This window comes from Heteronotia binoei, chromosome 4, assembly GCF_032191835.1.
Source record: "Heteronotia binoei isolate CCM8104 ecotype False Entrance Well chromosome 4, APGP_CSIRO_Hbin_v1, whole genome shotgun sequence".
Lineage (NCBI taxonomy): Eukaryota > Metazoa > Chordata > Lepidosauria > Squamata > Gekkonidae > Heteronotia > Heteronotia binoei.
In genome coordinates this window covers 40,472,882-40,497,173 of record NC_083226.1, presented here as the reverse complement: position 1 = coordinate 40,497,173, position 24,292 = coordinate 40,472,882, and the positions used below count along the sequence as shown (strand labels likewise).

The window sequence follows — 24,292 nt, the reverse complement described above, 5'->3', positions numbered from 1 at the left end:
TTAGGACTTTGCACCTCATATCTTGGAATATGAGTTCAATAAAGTTGCAGAGACTTTTCTGTTGGGACAACATATGGAAAAATTTCCAAAAGAAGATAAAACTTTAATTTGGTACTTGCTCTCAGCTGCTAGGACATTGTATGCGCAGTTGTGGAAGCAAGAAAAAATACCAGAGAAATGGGACTGGATTATAAAAGTTATGTCATGGAGTGAAATGGACAAATTAACTAGAATATTAAGAGACTATGATTTAGAACTTTTTAAGTTGGAGTGGAAGAAGTTCAGAAGATACGTCGAAAAAGAGTGGAAAATAAAGGGACATTGGACAATCTTTGATAATGATTAAGTTTTTAAAACAAGAGTATAACTTTTGGTTTTTTTAATAGTTAAGGGTACCTTTAATATTTGGGGTTTTTTAAAGTAAATAACACTGGCGGGGGTCAAGTAACGGGGGGAGGGGCAGGGGAAGAGTAAGATATGGGGTAGATAAATTTTTCCTTTTTTTAAGTTGTAAGATATAGATATAACTTTGCTACCATATGTTACAAATAAAATTGTTTATAACCGAAAAAAAGGACTTTGCACCTCGTCTCCTTACTCATTTTTCTATTTACTAGGGATAGTTCTTATTATGGGCTGAATTACCCTTATATGGATCCTCTATTTCTTCCTCTGTATCCAAGGTCTCCATTTCTGTTACATCACTTGCACCATGTAAAAAGTTTTTGTTTTGTTTTGTTCCAAAACCTCTTGGGGTCTATAGATAACCTGTTTCAGCTCAGAACTGACTTGCTTTCCTTCTTTAATCACTTGAGTTGTCTCATCTACCTCCACTATTTGATTCTCAGCCTTCATTTTAACATCCAGAGGTTTTAAAGAATGGCTTAAGTCCAAAATCTCTTCCTTAGTTCCTACTATTTATTCCTGTAGGCCATCCATTTTTAAATGTAATCCACCCATCTGCTCTACTAGATTTCCCTGCATCTGATTTAGTACTGTCCTAAAATACATTTGCATGTTGTCTTGTAACTCTTTAATCATGTCCTGAAATATTGCAGGCCCCAATGATTTTGGAGCATCTAATGAGGCTACTGTATTGACTGATATTTTATCCTTATTTGTATTAGTATTCATATCCCAATTACTATATCTTCAATTTTTCTTATCTCTTAGACAAGATTTATGGCCCCAAAATTTTATAAACTATTAATAGTACAACATAGCTTCAAGGTCATCATTCCTAAATTTCATCTCTTACATAATCTCCTTATTACAGACTTTCACCACTTCATACTCCATACTTCCAGCACTTCCCCACACACGCACTGCCACACCTTTCAACCAAAACTGTCTATATATTAACTTCTCTTCATACAACACAATCATATCACTTTATCCTTAAACATTCATTCACACTCACTCCTAAACTCTCTCACTCTCTCTCTATTATATATGTAGCCGCTTCTCTCCGTCTTCTTTCTTCCTCTCTTCTTAGCTTCTCCTTACATTACTCTAACTTCCATCTCATAGCATAGTTCTTTCTCTCTTCTTCTTACTTCTTCTCATTTGCCATTCTTCTCTCTGCCGAAATTTATCAAGATAGTCTCAAGATACTCTCAAAAGTAGTCCCAATGTTAACAATGTTCAATAATTTCAGCTTGATCCGTCCAGTTTCTTTTCCACCACGCCGAACCCACATTACTGTTCCATTCCTCTCCTCCACTTCCTCAGAGGCTTTTACAAACTAGACAGTATATAATAATTTGATCTTACTCAAGTCCTACGTCTGTTTGATCACGCCGAGCCCACTCTGTCACTCCGTTCCTCTCCTCCACTTCACCTGAGATTCTTCTAGCCTTCTACTCTTTCGCCTCGCTTTCTACTCTGTCGCCAGTGATCTTCCCCTCCACCTCCTCACTCTCTGGCATCCCGATAGTTGCTCCACTTAGCTCCTCTCCTTCTGTCTTCGACTTCTTCTGAAACTTTCACTGGGTGTTCTTCTAATTTTCAACTCCTTCACCTCACCTTCGCCCCCTCTCCGATAGCCTTTTCCTCTGCCTCCTTGCTCCTCATCTCCCTGCTGTCCTCTGCATCTTCCAAAAGGTTCGCCTCAAGGGGTGAGGAGACTCGAAGAAAAGATAGGTAGAAGAGGAGGGGGGAACCTCTTTTGGTTGTTTTTAAAATCTTCACCACTTCTCTCCTCCTGTCCAGCAATCGCATCTTAGTCGCCAATATGGAGCCCATCTCAGTCCGGGCTTGGGGGAGCCCAAACTGCTACCTGCACCGCAATACACATCTCCCCCAAAAATAAACCCTGCCTAAGAAACCCCCCTATCGAGTCTTCCCACCTCAGAACACCCCCAAAGCTGAGCAGTCCGGCAGGTTTCTGCAGAGCCCTGCAGAACGTATCCGTTCTTTGTTGTGCTGAAACCAGAAACCCTGAAGCTGAAAATGTAACTGGCATGTCACTTTCATTTTTTAACATGAGTTTGAGACCACAGGAAAGTTCTCTTCCACAAGACCCAATGGATTCAAGTAATGAACAAGAACTATGCAACAACAGGACAACAGACACATAGTTCAGCTAAATGTTTGATTCTAGTTTTCATTTGATGGATCTTCCAAATTTCACAGCCAAAAGCTGGAAGAAGGCAGCTTAGATTCTTCATTGGCCAGAATTTTTTTTATTTCTGTTTATTTTTTTAAAAAAAAATAATTTTGTCCTTTACTTTTCTATTTATTTTTAATTTCAACTTTTTGTGCTTGTTATACAATTTGAATGAAATTCTCAAGGATTGTACTCATTATAAAGAGCCAATTTAGTGTAGTGGTTAAGTGCATGGACTCTTATCTGGGAGAAGAGGGTTTGATTCTCCACTTCTCACATGCACCGGCTGATGTGACCTTGAGTCAGTCACAAGTTTTCACAGAGCTGTTCCTCTCAAGAGCAGTTTCTGCAGAGCTGTCTCAGCTCCACCTACCTCACAAGGGTGTCTGTTATGGGGAGGGGAAAGGAAAGAAGATTGTAAGCTGCTCTGAGACTCCTTCACATAGTGAAGGGTGGGGTATAAATCCAATATTCTCCTCCTCCTCATTGGATCCTGCATGCCGATTTTAAATTGGATAGGGAGGGGAAAGCATCTCCATTCTACAGGCAATTTTAAAAACTTCATATTCATATCTCTGTTTGGGAATAATGCTGTTATCACCAAATCCAAAGAATTACAAGGACACTTACAGCTTTTCCATTTTCAAGCCAAGTTACAGTAGGAGTTGGAATGCCTGTTGCGGCACATCGCAGTGTTACCACAGAGCCAAAGCTGACATTGTAAGATTCGGGAGCTTTCAGGATTCGGGCAAAAACTGTAGAAGACAAAGGCATTGAACGTTTACTTAGAATTGTGTCTTGCGTGTCTTTACACTTATTATTAAAGTTTACTTAGCATTGTGTCTTGTGCATCTTTTCATTGATGTGAGCAAGAAGAACTAGATAAAATAATACTAAAGAATATTCATTGGTCAAATCTGTGCAATTAAAATTCAGTGGAAAAACTGGGAGACCCAGCCATTAGTGAATGCAAAAAACTACTCAAAAATACATTTCATAAATGCCATGTTTGGGGGGCTTTAAAATATATATATATTTCCCATCAGAGTCACAGTCTGACATAATAACATAAAAAGAGCCATCTTGGATCAGATCAGTGATCCATCTAGTCCAGCATCCTGTTTTACACAACAGTCAGCCAATTGCCCTGGACAGCTGAGCATAGGGGCCAGTGTTGCCTCATAACAATGGTATTTAGAGGTTTTCTGCCTGTAATGTGGAGGTCCCCTTTAGTCACCATGTTTAGCAGCTCCTGTGGGAGCTAGCCTCCATGAAATTATCTAATTCCCTTTTTAAGCCATCTATACCCTTTTAAAGCCATCTATGACCACCAGTTACTGTCTAGCCGCCTCACCAATGTGGGGATCCAGGGGTCTGCCTTGCAATGGTTGACCTCTTTTCTCCAAGGTCGGGGACAAAGAGTGGTGATAGGGGAGGAATCATCCCAATGGCACCCACTCACATGTGGTGTGCCACAGGGTGCGGTTCTGTTCCCGATGTTATTTAACATCTATATGTGCCCCCTTGCCCAGATTGTCAGGCGGTATGGGCTGTGATGTCACCAATATGCAGAAGACACCCAGCTCTATCTACTGATGGGTGGCCGCTCCAACTGTACCCTGGGAGATCTAGACCTGGCTCTTCAAGCCGTAGCATCTTGGCTCAAGCTGAGTCGGTTGAAGCTAAATCCGATGAAGACAGAGGTCCTCTATCTGAGCCGGGGTGGCCCAGGAAGGCAGATCCCTTTGCCAGCTCTTGACAGGGAGCCACTGATACCGGCCCCTAAAGGCAAGAGCTTGGGAGTGCTCCTGGAGTCCTCTCTGACAATGGAGGTCCAGGTAGCAGCCACTACCAAATCTGCCTTTTTTCATCTTCGGTGGGTACGGCAGCTGGCCCCTTTTCTGGAAGCTGACTTAGCTATGGTGATTCATGCTACAGTCACCTCAAGAATAGATCACTGTAATGCTCTCTACATGGGGCTACCCTTGACCCTGACTTGGAGACTACAGCTAGTGCAGAACACTGCAGTGCAACTGTTAATAGGGCTCTCTAGATGGCAGCACATTCAGCCAGTGCTGAAAGAGCTGCACTGGCTTCCTATTGTGTTCCGAGTCGCTTCAAGGTGTTGGTCTTGACCTTTAAAGCCCTTTATGGTTGGGGGCCTGTCTATCTATGGGACCGCCTTTCTCCGCATGTTCGCCAGAGAGCACTGTGTTCAGGGACACAAAATCTACTATCCATCCCTGGACCAAAGGAAGCCAGGCTGTGCTCTACACGGGCTAGGGCTTTCTCGGTGGCAGCACCAGAAATGTGGAATGCCCTCCCCGAGGTCATAAGGACCCTGCGGGATCTTTCGCAATTCCACAGGGCCTGCAAAACTGAACTATTCTGACAGGCCTTCAACATCTAACTGGGGAGGAACTTCCACCTCTCACCGCTAAGGAGCTATGAACATCATAGGATTGCGAACAGAAACAGAAAAAGAAGATCCCGCCATATTGAAGTTGCATAGCACCATATAATGTTTTAAATTGTATCTTATGGTTTTAAACTGTTTTGTAGAACTGATTGCTGGCCGCCCTGAGTCCGCTTGCAGAGAGGGTGGAATAGAAATCTAAAGTAATAAATAAATATACTCATGGCTATCCCCATTTCATCTGGCATTGAATTCTATCATTTTATCAATTGGGTAAAGTAGTGTGTACTTTTGTGCATCAGTGTCAGCGTAGTGCGAAGTACCCCAAGAGGCTTTTCACATAACTACCCTAGTGACAGCAAAGTCATAAAGAAAGTGTGGGGTACATTTTACCTAGGCCACTGAAGAATTCCTCCTGGATATTTACACTGAGGTATAACATTTACACAGTGTAGCAAAAGATCACTCTTCCAAATTTCACAGCCAAAAGCAGGAATAAGGCAGCTTAGATTCTTCATTGGCCAGAACTTGTTTTTCAGCTCAAAGTCCAAATGTATACAGGCAGTCACTCAAGAAATATTTATCTAAGCTAATCAGAGTAGGTTGGTTCTTGTACAAACAATTGTGAGTTATTAAGAAAATAGCATCATGGTGCATGCAAAAAACAAATCATATTATTATAGACTAATATCAATTCAGCAGCTGCCAAGAAACAGGGACTTACCTAGAAACAAGGACCAGTCAAAACAGAATTTATAGGAATTGGAGCTACACCGTTAAAATGTACAGAATTTCATCAACATTTTGCTAAGGGGATGATCCAATTCCATACATGCATTATTCACAGTACTGAATTTATTTTTCTGAAATTCTTTTCCCCCATCACATATGATACTATCAGTTTCAATAGTAGCATATTTCAAGGAGAGACAGTTTGGTGTAGTGGTTAAGTGTGCAGACTCTTATCTGGGAGAACCGGGTTTGATTCCCCACTCCTCCACTTGTACCTGCTGGAATGGCCTTGGGTCAGCCATAGCTCTGGCAGAGGTTGTCCTTGAAAGGGCAGCTGCTGTGAGAGCCCTCTCCAGCCCCATCCACCTCACAGGGTGTCTGTTGTGGGGGAGGAAGGTAAAGTAGATTGTGAGCCGCTCTGAGACTCTTCGTAGTGGAGGGCAGGATATAAATCCAATATCTTCATCTTCTTCTTCTTCTTTCCAAGACTTTTACTGCACGGAGTCACAAATAAAACTACACCTTTATTCCATATCTTTCGCTCTCTCTTTTGAATAGTCACCAAAACCCTCTTTATTTCTTCTGACATGCAGGATTCCTGTGACCTATTGGTGGGTTCAGCCCTAAACATTAACAGAATTCTTTGTGATTACTGAGAAGAATCAAATCCGCCCAGCATAATGGCCCTGATCCAATCATGTCTTCCCCCACCCCAGTAGCAGCAATCCAAAGTTTGCAAAATACCAAGGTCATTTTCGCACTCACCTTCAGCCGGCGCGACCCCCCTCTTCACCGTGCAGGATCTGCGCGGATTTCGCACTAAACGCTGCGGAGCAGCCAAAAAAGCCGGAAGCTCCCGTCGCAAAAGCCGCGCAAACGCCAAACTGCTTTTTGGCGGTTTCAGTTTGAGCGGCTTTTGCGCCGGGAGCTTCCGGCTTTTCTGGCTGCTCCGCAGTGTTTAGTGCAAAATCCGCGCAGATCCTGCGCGGTGAAGAGGGGGGTCGCGCCGGCTGAAGGTGAGTGCGAAAACGACCCAAGAGCCAAAGATACCAAAGATACCAAAATACCAATATCTATGGACCTCCCATTATAACTTCTAGTTTGGTCTTAACATATGGTTGCCAGCTATGGATTGGGAAATACCTGAAGGTTTTGAGGGTGCTGCTGGTGAAGGGAAGGGTTGGGGGCAGGATCTCAGTGGGGTATAATGCCATAGAGTCCATTCTCCAAAGCAGTCATTTTATGCAGGGCAACTGTTGCTTGAAGGTAAGTTCTAATTCTGAAAGATCTCCACCTGGAGATTGGCAACCCTACCTTAACATCAGGAGTCTAGAGAATGCTAAACATCTCCAGGAACCTGGAAGAGAATTCACACATTATACAGTCCTTGTTTCCCTCCATGTGACCATCTTGAGTTGAGTCAACCAGATATTCTCTCAGAGTTCTGGGAACAAAATATTTTCAATGCATGATGGCTAGATTCAGACTGAAACTATACCACACAGGGAGAGAAAGTTTGGAGTAGTGGTTAAGAGTGTAGAGTCGATCTGAGAGAACCAGATTTGATTCCCCACTTCTCCACATGCAGTTGCTGGGTGACTTTGGGCCAGCCACAGTTCTCTCAAGAGCAGTTCTTGCAAAAACTCTCTCAGCCCCACCTACCTCAAAGGATGTCTGTTGTGGGGAGTGGAAGGCAAGGAGATTGTAAGCCACTCTGAGACTCCGAGTGAAGGGTGGGGTGTACAAATCCAGTCTCTTCTTCTCTTCTTTTTTCTCAACCAGAAATGGCCCCAGGGAGTCACAGTTTTCTCTATAATAGTTCTGGGGGAACTATTTATAGCCATCAGCATATGTATGTTTCCTGGGATCACCAGTGAAGGGAGAGGACTTTGTAACATGTGAATGAGCCCAAACTTAGCAGAATCTCTGTAACAGGGTTCTTGTGGGGACATAGGGGAGCTATGCACTCTGCTCTTTAGAAGAAGGGCAAGATTAAAAAGAACAGAGAGAGAAATAATGAGACCGGCAGCCAGGGCCAGCACTACCATTAGGCCAACTAGGCAGCCACCTGGAGCACAGGCCTCAGAGAGGCACAAAACTGACAATCACGTCTATCAGGGGTAAATTTTCTAGTAAAAAAGGAGGAAGTTGAAATAAACAGTATGAAGCCTGTCATAAATATTCCAAGGGTGAATTCTCTTATTTGGCACTTAAGAAACTGGTATTGACAGGTACATTATCTTTGAATGTGGAGGTTCTGCTTAGCTGTTCTGACTAAGAATTCTGTGAAATATCTAGTTCTTTTTTTTATTATTTTAATCTAAACAGTGACAGCAAAGTTAATTGTATAAAGAAGTACTTTTCTATTCTTTGGTTTTTAATGGGTGCCCAGAGAGCAATAATAAATCGGGGGGGGGGGGTTAACGCTTGGATTCAGCCCCCTCTCTCTTTCCACTTTTCATGGATTCTGGACAGCCAGTGGAAGGAAGCTGTTATTTTATACCACTTACCTCAGGTTGTCAATTCCAGGTGGATACCTTGCTGGAGATTTGGGGGTGGAGTCTGGAAAGGGTGTGTATGTATTTGAGCATTATAGGTAATGTATGTATTGGAGGGGCCATGATAGTGGATTAACGATTAGGAACCTTTGAGAGCCAGTTTGGTGTAGTGGTTAAGTGTGCAGACTCTTATCTGGGAGAACTGGGTTTGATTCCCCACTCCTCCACTTGCACCTGCTGGAATGGCCTTATGTCAGCCATAGCTCTCGCAGAGCTGTCCTTGAAAGGGCAGCTGCTGTGAGAGCCCTCTCAGCCCCACCCACCTCAGAGGGTATCTGTTGTGGGGGGTTAAGACATAGGAGATTGTAAGCCGCTCTGCGTCTCTGATTCAGAGATAAGTGCGGGGTATAAATCTGCAATTCTTCAATTCTTCTTCTTCTATTCTGAATTTACTGATGGTCATTTTTGTTGGGTGGCTTTTGAGTTCTAGTTTATGCATATTTTTCTAGCTACTTCACTATGTGGATCCTTTTCATCAGCCCATTGTTCTGGTCGTTCTTTTCAAGGCCTTCCCTAACTGACTAATGCCTTTTTTTGCAGTGGGTCAATCATAATGGTGCTTTCTATTCCAAATGCGCCTGTGCCATAGATCCAAGTGGGGGATTTACAATAACTGATTGTTCTGTTTTAGTCCCTGGCTCAGAATTTGTTTTCCTTCCTGCATGCTAAGTTGGCAATTTCACTGAGCTGTCCATCATGACCACAGAACACTATCCATATTGGTACCACTATTTGGAGTAATTTGGTGTCACCTGCAGAATTGGCTGATTCTGGATGCTGGATGAACAAATTAAATAGCACCATTCCCAGTTTCAGTCCCTAGCCTATCCCTATTTCCCTCTGCTTTCTTTTATTTACTTCATGTGTATCCCACTTTTCTACCCAGCATTCTTCCTTCCATTCCAGGGCCATCTGGAGCAATGCTGATTCATTGACTCAGTGAACTTAGACAAGATTGTGAAAGGGAGCACAGGAAAGGTTGAGCCAGTGCCTGGCTCTCGTGGCCCTTTCTTATATGCCCAGGTAACACCAATTGCCACTTTGGGGTATGGAAGGAATTTTCCTCCAGGCCAGAATAGCCCAGGGATCCCGGAGGGTTGTTTTTTGTTTTTGTTTGGGGGTTTTTGGCCTTCCTCTGGGCATAGAGCGGGGGATCACTGGGGAAGCGGGGGGGGGGAAGCAGTTGTGAATTTCCTGCCTGGGGGCGGGGGTTAGACTAGATGACCCTTGAGGCACCTTATAGCTCTGTTTCTATTTTTTCTTCCATGCTTGGCAGGGAAAGAAGCTGAATACAAATCTAATACATTTGATCTGTTTTCCACCAGCAGCAAAGCCTGGAGTGAAGGGTCACATGACATGGGTTGACATACTATAACCTCACTATTGCTCACCCCATGATTGGCTAGCTTCACTCCCATACAGCATGCTCCACCCTAAATGCAACTGTCTCCTGGTCTTGCTTGGCTTGGACTAAGTGGGTTTGTGTTAACTATGTCCCTGGCTTAGAAAGTCCCTGGCTTTCTATGGAGTTATGGCTGATAAAAAAATAACCCAGCCATCTGCAGCTCAGTTCTGCAAACGAAAAGCAGAAAGAGCTAAAGAGCAAGCAAGGCAAGAGGGGTTCTTCCAGAAAAGGTTTGAAAACTGGTTAGAAGTGGAAGGGGGGGGGTGCAAAAAGGCCTGGCACCAGCCCTGTCTGCAGCCAGAACACTAGCAGCGGTCAGCAGGGGGAGAGGGGGCTTTGGAAAAGAAAGCTGGGGTTCTCACAGCTTTGATACACACGACTGACAGTCAATTTAGAAGAACTTTAAGGCATTTTAGATAAAATGTAAGCTATTTGTATCTGCTTTGTCTACAGAAAACCAGTGCTATACAATTACTCATTGCTATCTGCACAGCAAATCCCCAAAGGCAAGTGCATGCAAGGATAAGATGTGTTCAAATTACCTTCCTAAGGAAATGAGTAAGGAAGTTCTCTTCATGCCATTGCTGGACTTTGCTCTGAGCACGTAAGGCGTGCCTTTTGCTCACATGTAGAAGATTAAGGGTGGGCCATGTGTTTGCTGCTCAGCTGCCAAATTAGGATCCTTTTCATTCATGCACTTTTGATTGCTGAACAAGAACTAAGGAAAGGCAATAGGATTTCTGAAAGACTACATCTCCCAACAGCCCCTGACTCTGACCTAAGAAACAGCTGCTTTTTTCCTGAGAGGGAGAGGGGAGACAGAAAAGAGGAGGGTAGAGAAATTGCTGAGGAAAAATTGCAGCTGGGAACAGGCCTGTGAGAGCTGGAAGGATACCAGTGGTGATTCTAGAAACTGGAGCAAAGACTTTCTTGGAGTATTTTTGTCAGACTGAAGCTAAAGACTTTGTTTACTATTGACTCTGTCAAGGGAAAGGGGCTTACAACCAACGCATCCCTGCGTCTTAACCAGCATTTTAATGGGAAAGGCCTAGTTAAAGTAAACCTTGGAATCTAGTTATAATTTTCTTCTCCTTCTTAAATGAAGCTTGTTGCTATGATGTATCTGTCAGAGCAATTAATGGAACCTACCAGGATAGATAATAAAAAGTATTAGTCCTGAAGTAAGCAGTTGCCTCAAAGTTTAATTGCAGAAGGAATACTAATTTGTATTATATTCCAAGAAACCTCAAAAGAAAAACATCACAATCCTTTTTTGAAACTGGGGTGTATAGAAGCTATGGAACACCTCTTATGTTTATATCTGTGCACGAGTAGACAGAAAACTGAAGTGATGGCCTTTGCCCAGAGAGGTTCAGAACATTGTATTACAGTGTGAGTGTGAGAATGACTTGCACTAGTTACATGCTGCTTCTATTACAGGGATTGTAATGATGGAAATTGAATACGAACAACCCTTCCCCAAATAGTAATTTATTATGGTGCATATGTAACCATTTGGTAAAGCGATCATCTGTATTATCCTGCCAAACTTTTAGGAAAATTTTTACTACACCCTTGCTTTGAGATCAGCACAGGCAGCTGTTTACTGAGGGGCAGTTTAATCAGCGTGTGTATGTGTGTTATCTGCACAAACCTACCGCCATGACAATTTTTATTACAATTCCCTACAGTCCAAAAGAATGTCTGACATTGAGTGCAATGCAGAAAGGGGGTTTTCTGTAGATGCAAGAATTTCAGGGAATCTGAGGACTACTCTGAGGAAGAACAATCTGTGAACCAGGCACAAGAACAACAGTGCCATACTCTGCTTTTGAATCTTGGGGTTCAGACTAGGAATGGGCATGAACCAATAAATGAATCATGATTTGTGCATGAATCGGGCCAATTCATGCTTCATTTAGAATAGATTCATGGAATTGTGTCATCCCCAATCCAAAACCAAAATACATTTCTTTTGCAGTGTATAATTTGTTTCATTTTCAGTTTGTTTGCAAGACTGCCTGCCCTGATTCAATCAATTTCCGGGCAGTTCTGGGGGTGGACTTCTGGAAGCCCTAGAAACACCCATAGCAGTTGTCCATAGCTTGATTGACATCTCTGGGAGCCAATCACGGAGCTCCCATTCTACTCTATTGAAGCAGACACCCTGACTCAGCTGCTTTCACTTTGCAGCACAAAGAGAGAAGAGTTTGTTGTCGTGAGAAAGCTGAAGCTAAGCCTTCTTGGAGGCACCCACTTTGGGGGGCTATAACTCAGACATTCCAAATCCAATCTTTTCCAAACTTGGAGGGTGGGTGGAGGAGAGCTTGCTGAAGAATACTACACCTCCTGAATCAAATGAACTACAAACCAGTTCAGACAATCAAATGAGAGCCAGTTTGGTGTAGTGGTTAAGTGTGTGGACTCTTATCTGGGAGACCCGGGTTTGATTCCCCACTCCTCCACTTGCAGCTGCTGGAATAGCCTTGGGTCAGCCATAGCTCTCACAAGAGTTGTCCTTGAAAGGGCAGCTTCTGTAAGAGTTCTCCCACCCACCTCACAGGGTGTCTTTTGTGGGGGAGGAAGATAATGGAGATTGTGAGCCGCTCTGAAATTCAGAATGGAGGGCGGGATATAAATTCAATATCTTCTTCTTCTTCTTCAAATGAACCATGAATCAACATGAACCATCTGTTAGGGCAATCAAATGAACCACAAACCAACACGAACCACTGTTTTCCCATTCTATGCTCATCCCTAGTTCATGCTTGTGTGAAGTACTAAAATCCATAGTTCTACCAACTTACTGGAATGCAAGCTTTTGATGGAAGTAATTCTACCTTTTTTACATCAAGTCACAGCCAAATTATAGAGAGCCTCATAGGGTTTTCAAGGCAAGAGATGTTCAGAGGTGGTTTGCCATTGCCTACCTTTATGTACTAGTGACCCTGGTATTCCTTAGTAGTCTACCATCCAAACATTAATCAGAGCCAACCCTGCTTAGCTTCTGAGATCTGTCTGGGCTATCCAGTTCAGCGCATAATTCTACATAGGATTGCATTAATGGGCTCACCATATTCTCACACAGGGCTTTTTTGTTTTAAAAAAAAGCCCAGCAGGAACTCATTTGCATATCAGGCCACACCCCCTGACATCACCATTGTTTCACACAGGGTTTTTTTTGTAGAAGCAGCTCAGGAGCTCATTTGCATATTAGGCCATACACCCTGATGCCAAGCCAGCCAGAACTGTGTTCCTGTGTGTTCCTGCTCAAAAAAATCCCTGTCTTCACCATACTACAGTTCTCAGGATTCTCTGTAGAACACTATGTATTTTTAAAAAATTAAATTAATTGTATAGATATGCTCTTATTCTAATAACTATATCTTCCCTTACTATCAATAATAAACATTATCCAGGTTCCAATATACTTATATAGAAATGTTAGATGTAAGTGTATTTATATTGTGAGATTTGTTGCTACTGTAATTTTTTTGAGCCAGCTTTGTATATTGATCTTCAGTGGTCTCACCCCTGAGATAATCCCATTGACGTCACTTGGCCTACATCTGGAATGCATTTAGTTTCAACAAAAAAAAACAAAGCCCTGTTACTGCCTATGGGACTGTGGCCAGTAACTTCACTAGGATCAGGGATTTTCTCTTTCTACCTTTAGAAAATGCTATATCAATGCTTGCATGATCCATTTGATTTCATTGAGGTTCTAAGAGCACAACTGCTGATACTATCCCACCTGCTAGTCACTAAAGCACAGCACACATACCTCCATCTGTTGCATTTGCCTCATTAAGAACTGCACAACAAAGAAATGGAGAAAACAGATGAATATTCTAACAAATACCCTGCACACACCACATCTGTTGAAAAACACAAATTAGTCACTATTGTGATCAAATCTAAGGGCAATGCTTAACTCTGGTAAGACACAGCTTTAAACAGGAGCCCCATATGCATGGATGCTATCGCAGTTTGCAACTGTTGACTCAAACCTTGCAGATTTTCATTCCATAATTAATCTACTTTGCTAGAATTTCACAGCAGATGTATAAGGAAGCGCTTGCTGTGGTAGAGAGGAGAAACAATAGAAAGGAGCCTAAATAGTTTTGATGCCTCTGTTTTATTGTATTCTAAAGATCAATTACGTTCGGCTCATAAACACCACTATAGTGAAGCCAGTTAAATGGTTTGCCTGCTTGCTCAATCTAGTGTATATGTCTTCCAATATTGTATCTAAATATTTTTTCTTTGACTTTCAAACACCTTCATTCTCTTGCAGGAGATACTCATTATCCATCCAGGATGCTTTTATCCCATTCTTGCAGCAAGAAGTTCAGGATAGCATAACATTGTTCTCCCTTCCCCATTTTATGTTCATAACAATTCTGTGAAGTTGGCTTAGGCTGAGAGAGAGTGATTGACCCAAAATAACCCAGCAAGTTTCATAGCAACGTGGGGACTTGAACGTGGGTCTCTCAGACGCTTGTCTGACACTCTAACCATTACACCAAACTGGCTCCATCTACTTTCTTCTATATCCATGTCCTTTCTCGCTCTCTTTTCTCCTGTTCTATTCTTGTTTTTCATAAACATCACATACTCCATTTGACATAGAAGCCTCAAATCCAAGGAACTGGAATATCTAGATGTTTCTCCAAGTGAGACAGCAACCATGATATTTAGGATCCCATTAATGTGACTCTATCTGCTGCTCTTCTGTGGGTATTACAGTTGTTCCTAGCATATCACCTGTGACTAAGTGCCTCTTTCAATCCTGGAACTCCCTACATTACAACTGTCTATCTGTGGCATGATAAGAATTCACAAAGTATGTTTTGTTTATTCACAGTTTCCAATAAAAAACTAAAGTTGGGTCTTCCTGCCAATTAGCATTTTTTTCATTCATGGAACCAAGGCTTGGTTTCAGGTTTCTCAGACTTCTAACCCTTCATGTTTTCTCTCACATATATTTTCAATTATAAATACTGGGCCAAAAGTTAAGTCCTTGTATAACTATTCTTGTATGTTGCTCACTAGGGATGGGTACAAGCCAGGAAAATACAGTTGTTTGGTTCATGATTTGTAGCGTGCACAGTTTGCAAAATACAAGCTGTCACAAACTTTTAAGAGCCAAACAGACTGGTTCAGTTTGTGGTGTAGTAGAATGCCCTCCACTATGGTGTGCTAGAGAAACCAAACCCACAGGGTCTCCAGCTGACTCTCCTCTACCTGTCCTCAAAGTTTGGTTAGGACTGGATTTATGGGGTCTGAGTTATGCCCCCCCCCAGAAGGTGCCCCCAGGGAAAGTGCTGTCTGGGAAAATGACAGCTGACAGGCAATCATTTTGACAGGTGCATGTGCAGGAGATTCAGAAGTGTATAGAATGGATCCTGTGCTGGCTAGAGACAACAAACTCACTGGGGATCTCTGGCTGATTCTCCTGTACCTGCTGTTTAAGTGTGGTGAGGACTGGATTTACAGAGTCTGAGTTATTGTCCTCCTCTATCCTCCATTGTTTCCAAAGGAGGGGCGGACAGCAAAAAAGGCAAGAAACCCAGCAGGACAGAATCAAAGTTCCAGAGAAACTCTGCAGTAGAAATGGAAGGTATTTTTGCAAGTCCAGCAGAACTAGTGCAATATGCCCAGCAGAGCTACTGTCACTATGGCAGTGCAAACCCAACATGACTAAGATCAAACCAGAGAACCTCTGCAGCGGAAACTGAATGTTTTTTTTTTTTGCAAGACCAAAAGAAACACTGTGATGTACTAGTACCCAGCAGAACCCAGTGTCATTGTTGCAATGCCAGCTCAGCAGGGCTGATGTCAAGCACAGAACCACACTCCAAGCAAAGGGGATAGCTGGAAGCCCAACAGAACCAGTGCAATGTATTAGTGCCTAGCAGAACCAGTGCCAATGTGGCAATGCCAGCTGAATCACAATTGAAGCGAGTGGAGGCATTTTTGCAAGCCTAGCAAAACCAGCACACTACAGTCTGCCCAGCAGTACTACTCCAATCACAGGATGCCCAGCAGAACCCAGTGCCAATGGCATTGCAAGCTTAAAAGGGCTGATCTCAAAGAACAGAGTCACTGTGGAAAAAGCACAGAGTCATAGATCCAAGGAAGAGGGCTAGGATTTTGCAAGTTCTGTACAAGAAAATGGAAAGTGAGCACAAAGGAACACTGACAGGGGGTGTGTGTGTGGAGGGCTCTTGAAACTGACAACAGTGTTTCCAAGGCTGGAGAATTCTGCCCCCTGTTGCTTTGAAGTTTGGTAAACATTTTGTCTGAGCACCAACACTCTGTCTGGAAATGTATCCATTCACTAACTTGCATGAACCTCCATAAACTGCTTGAAAGTTCGTGGAAAATTTATGCTGGTTGACCTGCCATGAACTTCAGTTTATGAACCATGAACTGGCCAAAATTTATCACACACTTCAGTTCTTGAGCTAGTTGTGCATATCTCTATTGCTTACTCACCTTCCACTTCCAGAGTTACAGGTTTTGAATAGGCTATTCCAAGGCTGTTCTTTGCTACACATCGATACTGACCAACATCTTCTCTTTGAACGTTATGAATCCGTAAACTGCCTGATTCAAGAATGGCAATCCGGGTATTTTCCTGCCACAAATGAGATGGCCCAGAGTGAGAAGAGACAGAACATGTATGAAGCATATGAGCCTTTTGCATCGAGCAGCATCATTAAACCAACCCTATATGAACACACAAAACTCCCTAACATAGAATCAAATCATCTGTCACTAAAGGCCAGTGTATTCAGATTGGCAAATGCTCTCCAAGGCATCAGGTGGAAGTCTTTTGAACCCAGGATCTTCTGCATGCAACACAGATGCTCTCCCACTGAGACACAGATGCTCCCCACAAAAAGATGCAATGAGATGCCTGGTTAGATTTAAATTCTAACATCTACTCACCTTTATAACATTTTCTCCTTTGATCCATGACACAGAAGGCTTGGGATTCCCCATAGTAGTGCATGGAAAAACTGCCTTTAAACCTTCAATTATCTTTACATTGGAAGGTGGGCGAATGATTCTGGGTCCTAAAATTTAAAAGGCCAAAATGAAATTGAGATGACAACCACACAACCAACATATTACAAATAAATGTACTTTGATTATTTTTCAACATCATATGGCTCAGAAAGGATCTACATAAGGGATTTCTCAGGGCTTTGCTAAATGTTAGGTTCCCTGACCTGACTTGTGGTACATGTAGCATCAAGGAGCTGGTTTCTGCTCATGAGGGCAGCATGCAATTTTCTTGAGCCAAAATGGCCACAGAAGAACCCTTTCCCCCTTTCTAGGGCTCTATGTGTTACTGACTGAAGCATGTGGAAGGCCAAGAATTAACAATCAAACATATCCATCCCTGCTTCAGCTATGTGTGCAGGGGACAGTTTAGGAAGGTTTGGACTGCAAGAAAAAAGATAGCTAGGGCTAGCAAGGCAAGAATTTGCTGGGATGAGATGCAAGTGAGGCTTTAGTCCAAATTGAGGATTACAAACCATGGCTTGGATCCAGACTAAATTTTCCATTAGTGGAACAAAACTTTCCTACCTCCCCTCTCCCACTGCAGTCCACCAATCTCTGCAAAATGGTGCTCCTGGGAGAGAGATCCTGAGGAACAACATCAGCAAGGTCTGCAGCAGGAAATGGCAATTGTTGGAAACTGCCAATAAAGTCTGCATCCAACCCCAGCAGAACAAGAAATTTACTACTACCTGTAAGCATACATGTGCTAAATGTCATGCTTGGTTAGGCCCTGATCAGCACAATATGCTCATACTTACTCATTTTCACCTGCAGTGCCCCACAGCTTTCTGCTGGTACTCCTACTCCATTGTTTGCTGTGCAGCAGTACACCCCATCATCATTGTCCTCCACACTCAGAATGGTGAGAAGTTGCCCATTTTCACGGATACTATATCGTGTGTCAAAGGGCCTGAAATAGATTAACATTCTTTTACAAAATAAAACCTGAACTTGCTCAATTAAAACAATGAAAAACTAGCTGGGACTAAATACTGACAATTTCAATTTGTTTACTTATGTAAACCAACAATTATTGAGTTTGGGACATGCAAGAGGTTTTTTCCTTAAAAAAAATTCTGCTTAACTTTAGAATCATCCTGACCTGACTCTGAGGTGCAAAATAGATGCTATCCAGGAGATATTTAGGATCTTGGCTTTGTTTTCAAAGGTTAAATGCAGCCACATGAGGTGGAGGGGAGCAAATCACAGAGAACCATTGTGTTTTCTCCTACAATGCAAATTGCATTGGGAGGTGGTTTGAGAGATCCATCTCCCACTGCTGATCTGAATCACTACCACATTCCATGGCTGCAAAGACACTTACAGTGCAATCCTACGGAGAGTTACTCCATTCTAAGCCCATTGGAATGAATAGGCTTAGACTGGAGTAACTCTCCTTAGGATTGCACTGTCAATGGGTTTTCACAAATTATGTTCAGCTTGGTATTATCACTCTCAAAACCCAACAGGCACAGACTAGCCAAATGAATATTTGAATCCCACTGGTTTCAATGGAGTAGCTTAATATACATGCTTAAATGTGCTTAACTTCACCCAGAGTTTTTGTATTCGTAGTATGATAGGATAATGGAGCGAAACACAGAGTAATCAGAAAGGATTCTTTTATTATGATGTAATAATAATGATAGTGTAATGATAGTTTAGTTAAAATTTAGACAAAACTAATCTGGCACTAATTGTCAAGACAGGAAAACTTAACATCCATATTAACATCCAAACTTAACATCTGATTTCACAGAATGATTTACAGAATAACTTTCTGAGGCCTGGGGATCTCCTGGAATTACATCAGTTACCTAGAGAAAACAGACTGCTTTGGAGAATGCTGTGGTCCCTCCCCAAACCCTGCCCTCTTCAGGCTCCAATCCCAAATCTATAGGAATTTCCCAACCCAGACTTTGTAACCCTACTTTGGGACCATTCCCCAAGATACATGATGAAAACCCAGGTTTGCCATCAGACATTCAGTTGCCCATCTAATATAGCTGTAGGACACATGTACTGGCAAGTTAATTTATTGAATTCAGTTTTAGATGTATATGTAAAATGTATTGCCTCTACATCTTTAAAAATGTGTGCTGCACCCCTATAATATCCTACACTTATGGTATAAGGGCTGCCGCAGGAGTGTAGCCATCAATGACAAAATACTTGTCAGACATTATTGTATGTATGGGGAGGGGCCATGGCTCAGTGGTAGAGCATCTTCTTGGAATGCAGGAGGTCCCAGGTTCAAACCCCAGCATCTCCTGCTACAGGATCTGGCAGTAGGTTACAGGAAAGACCTCAGCCTGAGACACTGGAGAGTCGCTGCCAGTCTGAGTAGACACTATTGGCCTTGATGGACCAAGGGTCTGATTCAGTAAAAACCACCTTCATGTGTGTTCATGTCTATGTATTTTAGACTTTAATGTAATGTATTGGTAAACTTGTTTATAATTCTTTTCATGGATGTAATTCTTACCTGATAAGAATGTTGTTACGGGTCCAGGTAACTTCTGCCTGGGGATAAGCCTCTACCACACACACAAAAGTGGCTATCTCTTCAACAAGAGCATCTACTGTTTCAAGAGCAGTAGATATAATGGGTGCTGCAGAACCGAAAATAAAAATGGCTTGAGCAAATGACTATTATTGAAAGAAACATGAGCCTAATTAAACCAATGCCTTATAAGCCCCTCTCCATTGCTACTAGCAGTAATTTAAAAATCAAAATCAATTAGAATGAACATAAAACACAGTTCAGAAGCACAATTCAGTAGTAAAAGCATAATGTTATCATGTGGCCATTGTAAAAAATCTCATCCAGCTGACAGAAAAGCCTTCTGAAACAGGAAAGAATTTACAGCTTTCCTAAGAATCTTATAATGCTACCACACGTGCACACACACAAAAAGGAGGTTCCGTCGGTGCTGAAGTACATGAGGACATGGCCCCACAGCCCCTTTTCAAAGGAAGTGTGGAACACATAGGAAGGGTCAAATCCAAATTCAAGGGGAAACAATCCCTGAAATAAATGCCCTTTTGTGGAAAGGGTGCTGCAAAGTGGAAGAATCAGTTGAGCATTCAACTCGCTGGGAAATAGCGGCAACTTGGAGGTGCAGAGGAGGTCTAAGGGAGAGCAGTGGTTATCAGGCAGATGAGTTTTAAAAGAGCAAACAGAAAGGCTCTCTGGTTAATACTGAAGTATTCCTAACGATACAACAAAGAATTCCTGCATTATTTACCAAGTAGAGAACACCACACATATATCCTACTTTAATTACCAGTCCTTTGTTGCTGAAGAAACTTTATTTGTATTTTGAGTTCTATTTGTGAAGGATAAAAGGTGATTAAAGGGTCTGGAGAGTTGCTTAGAAAATTATATTATCTTTTCGTTTGCCTACTGATAATTTCCTCTTGGTTAGGAGCAGTGGATGAATATATTCAAACTGGTGTGCTACAGCTGAAAGGCAGGCGGTCAGATTTTGCAGCAACTGAAGTTTATTAAAATATGTATGCCCCGATTTTTTAGTGTAGTTTAAGGCAGTTTACAATTTCAGGATTGAAAACACAAAATACAATAAAATCCCTGCCCAAGAAAATGCCTGCAGTTTAAACCCTGTTGTTGTTCTTGTTATCCTATTTATAAAGCTTGAACACTGGGCCCTCCAGTATTTATCATTTATTTACATTGTTTATAGTCCACCATTTTCATTGAGACGAGGCAGATTTTAAAAATGACTATGGAGGTAAACAACACATCTTCTTTCTTGTTATCCTATTTTTGGCAGCTACCTTGAAAGTGATATGCTGGGCGTTGCAGCATGTATTTATGTTTTGAAGGAATAAATTAATGAAATAATTTTGATAACACAAACTACCTTGAGCACTTCTTCTCATAGAAATGTGGTGTATCGATCGGCAAATAAATCATTTCTCACAAAACAATATAAAACTAGCATAAAGCAATTAATCAGCATAGAGGTAAAACCAGATTAAATAAGCAACACGACCAAAAATAATGGCCATTTTCCCACAGACCTTACCGCGGAGCGACATCCCTCTTCACCACGCAGCGTCTGCACGGATTTCCCACCAACTGCTCCGCATAACCAGGAAGAGCCACGGCTTTTGCGTCGCTAAGGTAAACTGGTTTTTAGCGGTTTACATCTGCGACACAAAAGGTCCGGCACTTCCTGGTTCTGCGGAGCAGTTGGTGGGAAATCCGCGCAGACGCTGCGTGGTGAAGAGGGATGTTGCGGTAAGGTCTGTGGGAAAACGGCCAATGTGTCACACAGTTTATGATTCCTCCTTTCTCTGGAAACCTGTGTATACATTACCAATGTCATTCTAAGTTGTTCAGTGTCTCAACATTACACTGGAGAATATTAAATACTTTTGTATCTCTTCATAAAGCAATGCTTGATGGAGACTGAAAAGGCATCTCCAAGGATTTATTTTCCTTCTCCATGCTGCTCTTGTCACCAAAAGACATTTATGAACAGTTTGTTCAATATATGTCTCCCCCCACTTTTGTGTTTTATGCTTTCTCTGCAGCACATTTTGGGAACACTGTGAGTGGTAAAGCCCCCCTCCCCTTGACCTTCTCAGAATGCAAAAAAGACAGTCTTGCCTATACATAAATCACAAAACGGACATTATTGCAAAAGACTCTTTCCAGCTAGAGAGCCAGAAAACAACTCACTGGTGTTGCCAAAGTTATTATTTCATCACTTGGAACATGGATCTCAACTATTGGTTAGCTTTGACCTTCAATACAATGTGACCATTGTGGCTCCAAAGGTCTCTGGATAAGAAATCTTTCCAAGCCATACTCTGCCATGACACATGAGGATTCACATAAACCTTAGGGGTTTTTTGATGGGGGGGGGGTACTTTGGTATACAATTTTGTGGGCACACAACTTAAGAATATCTTCAGAACCTCTGATCAGCTCCCCCACCCCAAACATCAGAAGGCACATAGTTACCCAAGATAGGGCCTTTGCTGCTGACCGCCAGCATTTTCTGGGCATGCTCAACTGGGACCTGTTTTATTATCCTTCTGGCATCACTTCAAGATAATGTTCTGATCTTTGTAACAACTGGTTTCTTTTTGCCCTGTAGTTTGTTCCTGCAGTTTCCTTATAACCAATGAATTTTCCTAACTTCATTATATTAGTAAATATTATGTTTTTGTTAGATGCCTTGAAAGTTTTGTATACTGAAAGATGGATAAGAAATGTATAGTAAATAATAATAAATACATGGCTAGGAACTAATTCAAATGAGCCTTTTTTATTGGCTAAACTATTGACATCAGCGTTCCCAGTCCCAGTATCATCCTAATGTTGGCATTTTAGTTCACCAAATGCTCCATCTGAATATTTTTGTAAAGAGGAATTCTTCCTCTCTCACCCCAGTTTTGCACATGAAAAAATAAGTATCCATGCTGAACTATAAAAGCTATGTGCAGAATCAATGTAAACATTTCACACAGTTGTCTGTTTCTCTTCTCCCAACTTCTTTTAAATTAAAAAGAGTAACAGGATGAGTGTGCCCTTCATGTCATTTGTTCACTGAGAATTACATCCCCTCCAACCTAGCTGCAGGGAGAATGATAGAAAATCCCTGCATCTTTTCCCCTGCAGGTGAGAAAGCTGCTGGGGGGATGTAATTTTGACTGGACAGATGGCAGGAAGGGGGGGGGGATTAAGCATCCTATTATCTTGCCAATCTTCCTCAACTAATTTCAGTTTCCCATAGCTGGTTTTCATTTTATAAAGAGTCCAAAGGAATAACCATAGAAAATCCAGCCATACTATCACAACACTGGAATCACGCCTGTGTGTGTGTAATAATACTGTGGTAAATCTGCCAATACATAAATGATTTATAATATATAATGCATTTACAGGTCTCATTGATACATATTGGAAATACCTGTTTAATTGCACACAGGGCTATAATGAATATATGGTTGTATATAAATTGTACACAGACAAATGGAGATAGATTAATCTCAGAGCATTCAGCCCATGCAGTCCTGTGTATGTTTACAGGAAAGTAGTTCCCTCTGAGTTCAATGGAATATTCCCCAGCAAAATGTGAATGGGATGGCAGCCTAAAATATACTCTGCTAGCAGTATGGTACAGCTGTTCCCATCTTAGTATTTGCCTTTGGTATGATACGTAGGATAAACACACTTCCCTCTCACAGAGCTGCCACAAAAATTCCTTACTCATCACAGCACAGCTTATAACTATTTACAAATGCAAAAGGAACAAGATTTACCCATAGTTATTTCTTGGACACAATTACAGAGACAATTGTAGAAGAAAACTGTTCATTCATACATGTGTCTATGAGCTGTCCCGTATGAAAGAAAAGATGCAAACCATTTACCTTTGGGGAGCTTCTCAGTCAAGCCAAAGGCTGCCAGGGTGAAGATATGTACAAATGGAATGTTTAGCGAATTTTTCATGATTATTCCACAGGGGAGAAAAGGGATACGTCTTCTTTAATCCAAGACAGGCATATTCCTTCGCTGTTTCATTTTAAAGCAGGGATCATTGCAAAGTTTCTTCTCAGCCAGTGACTCTGTAGGTTCTAAGTATAATCAGGAATTCTTCAACTTGGTTGCAGTGATGGACATGGCCAGCTGGTGCGCTTCCACTTAGGTCAGTATCAAAACGTGGGGCTCATGAAACAAGAGAATGCAAATCCCTTGAGCATTCCTTTTAAGCAAACAGTGAGGAGCACAATGCTTCGATGCCTTTCTAAAATAATAGCTTGACCCAGTACAGCATGAGGTGTTAGGCCTTTGCCTCACACCAAGCCAAATATACTTGTTGGCCATCTTTGATGCGGTTTTTTTTAATCCTGCTGGACTGGACCAAAGGCTCATTCAGTCCGGCATTCTGAGATCACCCAGGTGGCTTTGGGAAGGGCACATGAAGGCAACACCCTTCCTATGAATATATGAAGTTGCCATTTATTGTGGTAGAACATTGGTCCATCTAATCCAGGAATGTAACTGGCAAAAACTCTGTAGAATCACAAGCTTAATCTTCCCAACTGAGATGTTTGTAGCTATAGGTGTTTAAGCTTGAACCTGGAGCCTTGTGGTTGGATTCCATCAGCTTTCCTGCTCAATTTAATAAGTTCTCTTTCCTTACTATGGTTTCTATCCTTCATGGTTTTTGTCTACACAAATTCCACAGTCCTCAGGATAGCCTTTTCAGCAGTCCCTTTTAGCAACAGAAAAGCTAGTAGGATTCAAACCATAACATATAAATCCTGTGCTCTACAAATGAACTGTGGCCCTCCCTTGCTGTTTATTATCGGTATATGGTATATAGTGATAAACTGCTGTTTAACATGAAAGTTCTTCTTAGCTATTACTTTGAATACTTAAAATGTAATTCTTCCATAATTTGTAGTTGTTGTTTGATGAGACAGATCTGGAATACTTTAAACCATCACCACATTAT

General features: G+C 41.9%; 1 protein-coding gene across 1 annotated transcript in view; it reads right to left on the bottom strand.

The window, feature by feature from the left end:
• MUSK (muscle associated receptor tyrosine kinase) overlaps positions 1-23,514 on the bottom strand; it is a 58,128-nt gene extending 34,614 nt beyond the window's left edge. The window contains exons 1-6 of the mRNA XM_060237166.1: positions 23,205-23,514; positions 19,282-19,408; positions 17,555-17,706; positions 16,677-16,804; positions 16,221-16,362; positions 3,239-3,363 (exon numbers count right to left, since the gene is read on the bottom strand). Of these exons, the coding sequence (XP_060093149.1) occupies positions 3,239-3,363; positions 16,221-16,362; positions 16,677-16,804; positions 17,555-17,706; positions 19,282-19,408; positions 23,205-23,283 (753 nt within the window). The 5' untranslated portion in view covers positions 23,284-23,514. The remainder of the gene's footprint in view (positions 1-3,238; positions 3,364-16,220; positions 16,363-16,676; positions 16,805-17,554; positions 17,707-19,281; positions 19,409-23,204) is intronic.
• Between the last annotated feature and the right edge of the window lie 778 nt (positions 23,515-24,292).